Genomic DNA, 11,419 nt, shown 5'->3' with positions numbered 1-11,419 from the left:
TAAACTTCAAGTACTTCTTTGGGAAACTTGCTGCGCGGCGATGCTGACATCAAGTGTGTGTTGACCGAAGTTTGACCCCAAGTCACGCACTGAACTGGCGCGTTACCTTAGCAACCTTTTTCTTTCGTGCCCCGTGCGTCAATCTAGTAAAATTGTTATTATATCCGAAGGTACTGTAATTACGCAACTTGTATGCAACTCTGTACTGGCTTTGAATATATCAACGTCGTTTACTTAGTGCACTGCTTTTCTAATTACGCAAATTTGTTTACAATATTGTACCGGCTCTGAATATTTCAACTTTGTAATGTATTGCTTTCATGATAATTAGTTTTTTTTAACTACGCGTTTGAATTACGTGCGGCATTGGGCAATGACCTCCAGAGTTCATGCACTGATATTTAAATTCGAGCCACCCAGCTTGACGCAAATCAATATAGTTACTTGTCATTTGTTCAAAAAATCTTTCAACTCTCACAAATACCATGGACACGAAGAGTTAACTGGGAGTTAAATGAAAAAGAAAGCTTTCTTGGACAAAAATTATGTCAGTACAAGATTATGTGTGCAAGGTTAGATTTATAGAACGTACATGACCGCTTAACTCTGTGTTTTTTACCGAATCCGGTATAATGAAAATGTGACACGAGTTCAATCGCCCGACCAATCAAAAACGTCAATTTACGCACGACATAATAGAATAATGGCAGATACACGGTCGATGCAACCCTGTGGACAAGCGACGAAAAAGCCCTGTACTAAGCTTTCCATCACGGAAATTAGAAATCAACAACATTTTTATCGACTGAGTAATAATCTTGCCCAACATTTGTAGTGTCGTGAGGGAATGATTTTTTTCAGGTCAAATCTTTACCGAACCTAAACTACTTGCTAACTGAAAGGCTGTGCTGACGGAGATCATCTGCGATTGCGGCTACACCAAGTACTGATAACATAAAAACTCAAACAAAATGTATATTTTTAATGTCTTCATGCAATATATTCTGAGTTATCCACTTTATTCTGGCCCGCGAATTAATAGGATACAGTTTTAAACATGTTTTTGAACGCCGCAAATTAAAAGGATACATTTAAAAATTAGCCTTAGAAAATAAAATGGGTGCGCGAATTAATCAAGTTTTTACGGTATATACAGTTGGCATAACCTAAACCATGTCTTCAAATTACCATGGCAACTGCATCCATCACATGACAGTAGAAAAATAGAACGCTATAACTGCATTTTAAAAATTTGTGAATATTTATACATGTATTTTTCAATTATTCAAAGACATGTATATACTGGTATATATATATACGTATTACAGGTAGCCCCCTCAAGTGGTCATGATGGTAAATTCTCTTGTTTTACTTACTCCGCCTGATTTTGGCTGTAGCACAACTTTTACAAAATCTGGCATATCTCTTTTCAGTTCGCTATAAAGTCGTTCTTGATCCAATACAACAATAACATCAACTAAAATGATATAAAATGTACAATGTAAACAGATGAGTTAATAGTCAAGAAAAAAATGTTATTGAATGTATGAACAACAGGCTATATGATAGTACACATAACTAATACATCAATAATAGTGACATTAACATTTGGATTTATTTAACATTGTTTCAATATGATATTCACAGGCAATGTACTGTGAAAATTCTACAGCAGGGCACACACAGCCCATAGAAATACTTGATACAGGGGTGTGCATCTGAGCAACATGGAACTGTGATGTAGCCCCACCCCCAAAAATAGTTTAGAACTTATTATGTGCCAACAAATGTTGCTAATCAAGAAATATGAAGATCAGATTATAAAATAAAAAATGAAACAAATTTTCTTTCATTGTTATAAATATATTTAAAAAAATATAAATACCTTCAAAGGCTCTAGCCGCATGAACTATACACTGGTAACCGCCACCTTTGACCCAGCCACAGGTATTTATTATACAACCACCAATGTCAGCTGCAAAGAAAATCACTCATAATTTTAGTATATTATTTGATGTACTGGCGGTGATAGAGTTGCAAGAAGTGTCAGTCCCGTCATGGTCATGTGTCAGTCCCGTCATGGTCATGTGTCAGTCCCGTCATGGTCATGTGTCAGTCCCGTCATGGTCATGTGTCAGTCCCGTCATGGTCATGTGTCAGTCCCGTCATGGTCATGTGTCAGTCCCGTCATGGTCATGTGTCAGTCCCGTCATGGTCATGTGTCAGTCCCATCATGGTCATGTGTCAGTCCCATCATGGTCATGTGTCAGTCCCATCATGGTCATGTGTCAGTCCCATCATGGTCATGTGTCAGTACCATCATGGTCATGTGTCAGTCCCATCATGGTCATGTGCCAGTCCCATCATGGTCATGTGTCAGTCCCATCATGGTCATGTGTCAGTCCCATCATGGTCATGTGCCAGTCCCATCATGGTCATGTGCCAGTCCCATCATGGTCATGTGCCAGTCTCGTCATGGTCATGTGCCAGTCTCGTCATGGTTATGTGTCAGTCCCGTCATGGTCATGTGTCAGTCCCATCATGGTCATGTGTCAGTCCCATCATGGTCATCTGTCAGTCCCATCATGGTCATGTGTCAGTCCCATCATGGTCATGTGTCAGTCCCATCATGGTCATGTGCCAGTCCCATCATGGTCATGTGTCAGTCCCATCATGGTCATGTGTCAGTCCCATCATGGTCATGTGTCAGTCCCATCATGGTCATGTGCCAGTCCCATCATGGTCATGTGCCAGTCTCGTCATGGTCATGTGCCAGGCTCGTCATGGTCATGTGTCAGTCCCATCATGGTCATGTGTCAGTCCCATCATGGTCATGTGCCAGTCTTGTCATGGTCATGTGTCAGTCCCATCATGGTAATGTGCCAGTCCCATCATGGTCATGTGCCAGTCTCGTCATGGTCATGTGCCAGTCTCGTCATGGTCATGTGCCAGTCTCGTCATGGTCATGTGTCAGTCCCATCATGGTCATGTGTCAGTCCCATCATGGTCATGTGTCAGTCTCGTCATGGTCATGTGTCAATCCCATCATGGTCATGTGCGAGTCCCATTATGGTCATGTGCCAGTCCCATCATGGTCATGTGCCAGTCTCGTCATGGTCATGTGCCAGTCCCGTCATGGTCATGTGCCAGTCCCATCATGGTCATGTGCCAGTCCCATCATGGTCATCTGTCAGTCCCATCATGGTCATGTGTCAGTCCCATCATGGTCATGTGTCAGTCCCATCATGGTCATGTGTCAGTCCCATCATGGTCATGTGTCAGTCCCATCATGGTCATGTGTCAGTCCCATCATGGTCATGTGCCAGTCCCATCATGGTCATGTGTCAGTCCCATCATGGTCATGTGCCAGTCTTGTCATGGTCATGTGTCAGTCCCATCATGGTCATGTGCCAGTCCCATCATGGTCATGTGCCAGTCTCGTCATGGTCATGTGTCAGTCCCATCATGGTCATGTGTCAGTCCCATCATGGTCATGTGTCAGTACCATCATGGTCATGTGTCAGTCCCATCATGGTCATGTGCCAGTCCCATCATGGTCATGTGTCAGTCCCATCATGGTCATGTGTCAGTCCCATCATGGTCATGTGCCAGTCCCATCATGGTCATGTGCCAGTCCCATCATGGTCATGTGCCAGTCTCGTCATGGTCATGTGCCAGTCTCGTCATGGTCATGTGTCAGTCCCGTCATGGTCATGTGTCAGTCCCATCATGGTCATGTGTCAGTCCCATCATGGTCATCTGTCAGTCCCATCATGGTCATGTGTCAGTCCCATCATGGTCATGTGTCAGTCCCATCATGGTCATGTGCCAGTCCCATCATGGTCATGTGTCAGTCCCATCATGGTCATGTGTCAGTCCCATCATGGTCATGTGTCAGTCCCATCATGGTCATGTGCCAGTCCCATCATGGTCATGTGCCAGTCTCGTCATGGTCATGTGCCAGGCTCGTCATGGTCATGTGTCAGTCCCATCATGGTCATGTGTCAGTCCCATCATGGTCATGTGCCAGTCTTGTCATGGTCATGTGTCAGTCCCATCATGGTAATGTGCCAGTCCCATCATGGTCATGTGCCAGTCTCGTCATGGTCATGTGCCAGTCTCGTCATGGTCATGTGTCAGTCCCATCATGGTCATGTGTCAGTCCCATCATGGTCATGTGTCAGTCTCGTCATGGTCATGTGTCAATCCCATCATGGTCATGTGCGAGTCCCATTATGGTCATGTGCCAGTCCCATCATGGTCATGTGCCAGTCTCGTCATGGTCATGTGCCAGTCCCGTCATGGTCATGTGCCAGTCCCATCATGGTCATGTGCCAGTCCCATCATGGTCATCTGTCAGTCCCATCATGGTCATCTGTCAGTCCCATCATGGTCATCTGTCAGTCCCATCATGGTCATGTGTCAGTCCCATCATGGTCATGTGTCAGTCCCATCATGGTCATGTGTCAGTCCCATCATGGTCATGTGCCAGTCCCATCATGGTCATGTGTCAGTCCCATCATGGTCATGTGCCAGTCTTGTCATGGTCATGTGTCAGTCCCATCATGGTCATGTGCCAGTCCCATCATGGTCATGTGCCAGTCTCGTCATGGTCATGTGCCAGTCTCGTCATGGTCATGTGTCAGTCCCGTCATGGTCATGTGTCAGTCTCGTCATGGTCATGTGTCAATCCCGTCATGGTCATGTGTCAATCCCGTCATGGTCATGTGCCAGTCCCGTCATGGTCATGTGCCAGTCCCGTCATGGTCATGTGACAGTCTCGTCATGGTCATGTGCCAGTCTCGTCATGGTCATGTGCCAGTCTCGTCATGGTCATGTGTCAGTCCCATCATGGTCATGTGCCAGTCCCATCATGGTCATGTGCCAGTCTCGTCATGGTCATGTGTCAGTCTCATCATGGTCATGTGTCAGTCCCATCATGGTCATGTGTCAGTCTCGTCATGGTCATGTGTCAATCCCATCATGGTCATGTGCGAGTCCCATCATGGTCATGTGCCAGTCCCATCATGGTCATGTGCCAGTCTCGTCATGGTCATGTGTCAGTCCCATCATGGTCATGTGCCAGTCCCATCATGGTCATGTGTCAGTCCCATCATGGTCATGTGTCAGTCCCATCATGGTCATGTGCCAGTCCCATCATGGTCATGTGACAGTCTCGTCATGGTCATGTGACAGTCTCGTCATGGTCATGTGCCAGTCTCGTCATGGTCATGTGTCAGTCCCATCATGGTCATGTGCCAGTCTTGTCATGGTCATGTGTCAGTCCCATCATGGTCATGTGCCAGTCCCATCATGGTCATGTGCCAGTCTCGTCATGGTCATGTGTCAGTCTCATCATGGTCATGTGTCAGTCCCGTCATGGTCATGTGTCAGTCTCGTCATGGTCATGTGTCAATCCCATCATGGTCATGTGCGAGTCCCATCATGGTCATGTGCCAGTCCCATCATGGTCATGTGCCAGTCTCGTCATGGTCATGTGTCAGTCCCATCATGGTCATGTGCCAGTCCCATCATGGTCATGTGTCAGTCCCATCATGGTCATGTGTCAGTCCCATCATGGTCATGTGCCAGTCCCATCATGGTCATGTGTCAGTCCCATCATGGTCATGTGCCAGTCCCATCATGGTCAATTGTAATGTGTTAAATGCAATATCTCTATATTATTAAAAACAATGCCATACCATATAGACCAAAATAAAATGATCATTGTTACTATCACTCTACACATCAAGGTGAAGGCGGCAAATAACCTACCTCTTCTGTTTGCTTTGCATCTCATATTAAACACCTCAGCTAATTTGGAGACCAATAGATTGTATAATTTGAGATTATCAGACGGCGTAGTGCTTCCAAATTGATAGACTAATGGAGCTTGCAATGAGAACCCTTCTTCTATATCAGCTGGTCTCTCCACTAGAAGAGCTCCCACCGTACCTGGGACTGATATAGAACCCTGCAGACAGGACAATAGTATAAATATAGTTATAGTTAAGGTCCACGTTGCTTGTTATCTTCATATAGAAAAATAACTGTGAATGTTGTTTAAAAAGACCAAATGAGTCACATACAGTAAAAATATTTTCAGTTCTGTAAATCAGATTGGTTCACTAAAAATTTGTTACCAGGTAGATAATGTTGCTTTTTTCAAACATCCACTTAGAATAAATGAAAACCAGTTACCTGACCAACATCAAGGTCAATGAAAGTAGGCCTTCTTCCAACACGGACAGCATAATTTAAAAGTAATTTACACAGCGTACTTTTACCGACATCAGTTGGTCCAACAATCATTACCTGTAGAGAGACATAAATTTTAGGACTTGAGACCAGAATGTCTGCGCTGGTCCAATATGATAAAGTAATGCCACAGAGAACACGTTTTTTTTTTTTATTTTGTCATATTTGTTGTGGTATGAGCTGCCCCCTTATACTGAAATAGCTGAGTTTTAAGTTTGATACATTTATACACAAAATGCAAGCAGCCAAGGCCATTATGTCACCAATGATCAGATACAAATACAAAACAGAAAACTGAGATTTTTAGTATACTCAAAGCATTAGTGCCAGTGTTAAAGAAGGAAAATTTACTCTGAAAAGTTACAAATATCAAACACACAGAAGCATACAATTACGGCTACTGTACCCAAACTTGCATGTAAATATTGTCTACAAACCTTGACACCCCCTTGCATATGTATGCAGTTCATGTGGTACCGTGGACTGAGGACTAATTAATTAATACTTACTTTTGGACCTTGTTTGTCTTCTCTTTCTGATTGTTGTCTCATTTGTTCCAAGGCAGCATGTGTGTTAAGATATGTCACCATTGGTGTGTCTATAGATTTGTATGCTACTTCAGTCTTACCGCTCACGTATATATCAGTCAAAGAAATTCTATTGCGTTAACATTTCATCTTTGATTGTACCCTTATAACACCACCAACACAGCAATGTAGATGATGTACCGGTAGTTTGACTTTGTCGCCAGTATGAGTTTAATAATCCCTCAATAGGTGGCAGTCATATATCACTAGCTGAATATTAGCATTTGTGCCCACAACACAGGAGATAATTTGTCCGATGCTAGAAGGACAAATATTGTAATTTCACGAGGGCATATTTGGGCTTTAATTATTGTATGATATAACAGTACAAACATTTTTTTCTCCAAAACAACCACATGCATCACCGGGTTACAAAATCCATTGACACTTTTTTGAGATTGCCACTATCATGGACAACGTGGCAATGATCGATACAAGCTTCACTCGAATACAAAATACACCTGATTATTATTAAGCTAAATTCATGTACATTCTGTAAATTGGGTCAAATAACAAAAATATGTGTGGCTCTGATGAACCCTACCCTTAAACTACATGTAGCTAAAATATTTTTGCTTTGCCTTAGCTTTGCGGAGCAAACTCATGACTGAGTTGCTTGTCAAGTTCATATTCAGCCTTAATAGAGAATCACTCAAAAAAGCAGAGGGTAATTAAATACATATTTTCACAAGCCAAATTTATGATATACATCTAGTGACATAAGGCAGCAAATATTGTTCATATTTTTTGTAGTATTGTTATTATACATTACACATTATATATTATACATCAAAAATATTTGCATCTTGACTGTAAAAGAGGGTCAGTGCAAAGAACTATTCAGTTCACAAAAGGATATTTGGAAAGTACACCCATGCCACGTGTAAACTGCAAATTTGGCTCCCGAGGTAAAGGTGTATGAATTGTTTTTGGTGAGTTCAGTGCCAAATATTTCAGCCATTCCATCAATCAACTGTAAAAAAAATTTTTTATGAAAGCTGCAATTCAATTACAACAACAATGAAAAATCCAGAATGTCATATACATGTACATTAAAAAAGTAGTTGATTTTATTTAAGCCACAGAAGACTGCATTCATTTCAACCATTCACCAGTTAACATGATTACGGCAGGTGTTATTTTGACATGGTGAATTTATGGCACCATGTGTGATCTCAAGGAATTGTTTGTGAATGATTTACTCCAATAATGTTGGTTTGTGTCAAAGTACCATAATCAGACAAGCTTAGAGGCCAAGAAGTGAACAATAAATGCTAATACTTGTTACTTTCAGATTCTTATCCAAATCCAGTTTCAAACCACAGTATTTTGAAGAAATAAACAAGGTTAGCTAACTAATTACTGATTTGAACACGTAGGTGATTGGAAATTTCTGTAATTTATCAGACTAATATTTTTGTTTACAAACAGTCACTATTCACAGTACAGTTGTCATGTTGGCATAGAATAAAATTAGGTACAAACGATTACTTGCTCACTTGATGTGCATGTGAATAACAAAACCAAAAGAACAGTCATTTCAGACAGAAGCCAACATATTTTTTTACATTGTAAATCATTCTATTCTTTGTTCAGCCAACAGTAACTCATCTATCATCATGAGCAGAAAATTAAACACACACAAGCCACTAGTGAGGAAATGTTTGAAAATACAGTGAAATACGAGAGAATTTAAATTAAACGATATGTTCATATCATACCTGTAACTGCACTTCATTGTTCTCAACTTCAAATCTGAATTCACAATCTCTTGCCAGTTGATAAACTTGAACATTCTTAAAAGAAGAAAAAAAAAACTTTAAATGGAATAATTTGAAACTACATGATGTACTTTTGGTAAGAAATGTTATGCTATTTTTTTTATTAATGATTGGTGACCTCATTCCTGATTGGATATTATACATGTATGTGATTACCACACAACTCCATGGGCTAGTCTTGTAAAGGGATGTGGTCAGGAATACAGAGCTGTGTCTATTTAAATTCTGGTGCTAACTTACTATCTGGTTATGTGCAAAGGCTTTAGTGGTATTCACAAAAAAAACAACTTGATCTTGGCCCCAACAGAGACATCAGTTCAAAAATTGCTCTGTGCCAAGATTGGCTGCCTGAACGCTTGGCACAAACAGTCCCTCTATCATTGGGGCACTTTGACCGAGTTGTAAGCACCCTCACATTATCGGCCAGATTACCAGGCTTATATTGAATTTGATTGACATGTGTAATATTTTTCAACTAATCAGAAGGCAGGCTAATTAACATATGAACAGGGACCCTGGAAACCATACACACTTGGATAAAATTAGGCCTGAAAACTTTACATACTTTCACAGATCCAAATTGCATACTCCATTTTATTTTAGTTTGAGTTTCAAAATAATCGTGCAATGTTATCAGAAAAATGTGTGGAGCGAGCCTTAAAAGTATTAGGATAGCAAAGCCTTCGTTGATATTAGCGAAAGGTCATGGATGCCTACTCAGATGGCCGAGGCGTTTTCGTATCTGCGCCTACAGGTAGTGGAAAATCACTGACTTTTGAAATGGCCCCGTTTTGGATTGACTACAGGCAATGTGGTAAGTTTAAAGAAAACCGAGACACTATAGTTTTAATCGTCTCGCCATTAATGAAAGAACAGGTCCAGAAAATGAATAGCCGTTTTATTGTTTTGGTGCATGGCTAGGCTGCTCCACCCACCGTATGACATATATGCAAATTTACAAACCCGAATCTGGCTGGTAATGTGAGGACGCTTACACTGATTACAAGTCTGTTGGGATTTTGTGGTTACAGAACTTTCACATTCACTCCTCGTTTACGTAATTTATATTTATTTTTCAAGAATTGTTCATCAAAATCGCAACAGACTGCAAGTCTAATGGCCAAGAGGACCAGATAGAAACCATGGTTAACAAATATGCCTTATGCATTACTGGTAATTGCCGCACAACAACAGGGTGTGACATTTGATATTAGCTGCAATATGTTTAGTATCTACCGGTAACTCCTAACAAACCAATACATGGTCATAAGAAATTATCATATTTGATGGGTGTGATCATTGTTGATTTATACACAATTTGAACATAGCGACCACCACTTTTCAACACAAATCTGTGCACTAATGAACCATTAACCTACAGTACATCCATGGAACAAACCATGTAGTTGTACCGGTAGTTCCATGCTACATCCAACCCTAATTTCTCCTTATCTGTGTATATCTGTCTATACATTGTTCAAATACTCATCTGACTATCAAACATTACCAAATGGAGAATTGTTTATTAATGTTTTCTCTAGTGTAGACAAATATTTGTAGTATTTTAACTAATTTTGTTTTTCAGATTTTAAAATTATTTTAGATTAGTTGTGATACTGTATGTTTCTTACGTTGGACTTTACTCAAGCATTGTTTTTGTGTACGTTCCAAATAAAATATCCTATCCTATCCTATCCTACTGTACATGTAATTCTAAAACATTAAGGTAGAGATGCAGGTTCGTGGGCACTTTGGAGTGTAATTTTTCTTTTTTGCTTTTTATTATCCAAAAAGTCTTGGCTATAGACTGTTGAGATTTTGTAGAATTGTGAATAGTGGAACATACTCAAAAAACGATTTTAAAATATAGATAACAAGTGCAAAATTATCTCTTTTGAATGCTTAGCAAGATTTAGCAAGGCTGTACATAAATAATAAAAAAAAAACATGGTGAAAAAAAGAAATGACGGGATCTCCATATTATGCACTGTATTTAACTTTTTACAAAACGATAATACATTTAAATTTGAAACTGTAACAGCCATTTTAATTATGAGCATTAGCAAACTTCTTACTGAGTGAATTGTTATGCAAATTAGCAATTATCTCAGCTTCTTTTTAGTGCACATTCCAGAACTTTAAAAAAAATAGCTTCTAGACGCTTTGACCTTTTGTTTTGAAATTTTCACAAATGATTGACAATGTGTTTATCTTCAAAACGCCTTCGGGGCATTGTTTTTAGTTGAATAGAGTTACAGCAATCGTTCAGACAACTAGCTTGGGTATTAATTTATGCATAAACTTGAAGTAGTGAAATATGAGCTGCTGCCCTACAAAATTGACAACTGGTAGACAGTTTTCAAGACGGCGCTTTCTTCATAGTAAACAGATGTACCCATAAACCAATTTTGACAGGAAACAGAAGCATGGTTTAAAAGCTAATTTTTTTAAAATCACTTTTGACCAAAAAAGCACATTTTTGTGCATATTTCAAATTACAGTGTCCATAAAAATAAAATACTAACAAAAGTTTAAAATTCATACAATAAGCTTTCCGAAAATATATAGTTTTGTGGACAAGGGAGGTCATCTTGGTTTTCTCATTAACTAATTAAAATATCTGTCAGGTAAACTGCATCTCTACCTTAAGTGAAAATAATGTGATTTAAAATTATTGTGATTATGTAAGACTACTGTAGAACTGCATATAACTTGAGCATGGATCTACAATGTACTATAAATACGAAATATAGTATACCGGCACATGATACATGTATACATGTTCATGTTTTA

The 11,419-nt window shown here is 40.0% G+C and overlaps 1 protein-coding gene across 1 annotated transcript in view; it reads right to left on the bottom strand.

Moving 5' to 3' along the window:
* LOC102808002 (polyribonucleotide 5'-hydroxyl-kinase Clp1-like) overlaps window positions 1-11,419 on the bottom strand; it is a 38,120-nt gene that overhangs the window by 21,649 nt on the left and 5,052 nt on the right. Inside the window, exons 2-8 of the mRNA XM_085501369.1 lie at window positions 8,567-8,641; window positions 7,705-7,818; window positions 6,768-6,893; window positions 6,202-6,315; window positions 5,776-5,974; window positions 1,886-1,975; window positions 1,377-1,477 (exon numbers count right to left, since the gene is read on the bottom strand). Coding sequence (XP_085357495.1) covers window positions 1,377-1,477; window positions 1,886-1,975; window positions 5,776-5,974; window positions 6,202-6,315; window positions 6,768-6,893; window positions 7,705-7,818; window positions 8,567-8,641 — 819 coding nt within the window. The remainder of the gene's footprint in view (window positions 1-1,376; window positions 1,478-1,885; window positions 1,976-5,775; window positions 5,975-6,201; window positions 6,316-6,767; window positions 6,894-7,704; window positions 7,819-8,566; window positions 8,642-11,419) is intronic.

Source organism: Saccoglossus kowalevskii, chromosome 7 (assembly GCF_978046115.1).
Source record: "Saccoglossus kowalevskii chromosome 7, keSacKowa6.1, whole genome shotgun sequence".
Lineage (NCBI taxonomy): Eukaryota > Metazoa > Hemichordata > Enteropneusta > Harrimaniidae > Saccoglossus > Saccoglossus kowalevskii.
This window is presented reverse-complemented; position numbering and strand designations above follow the sequence as displayed.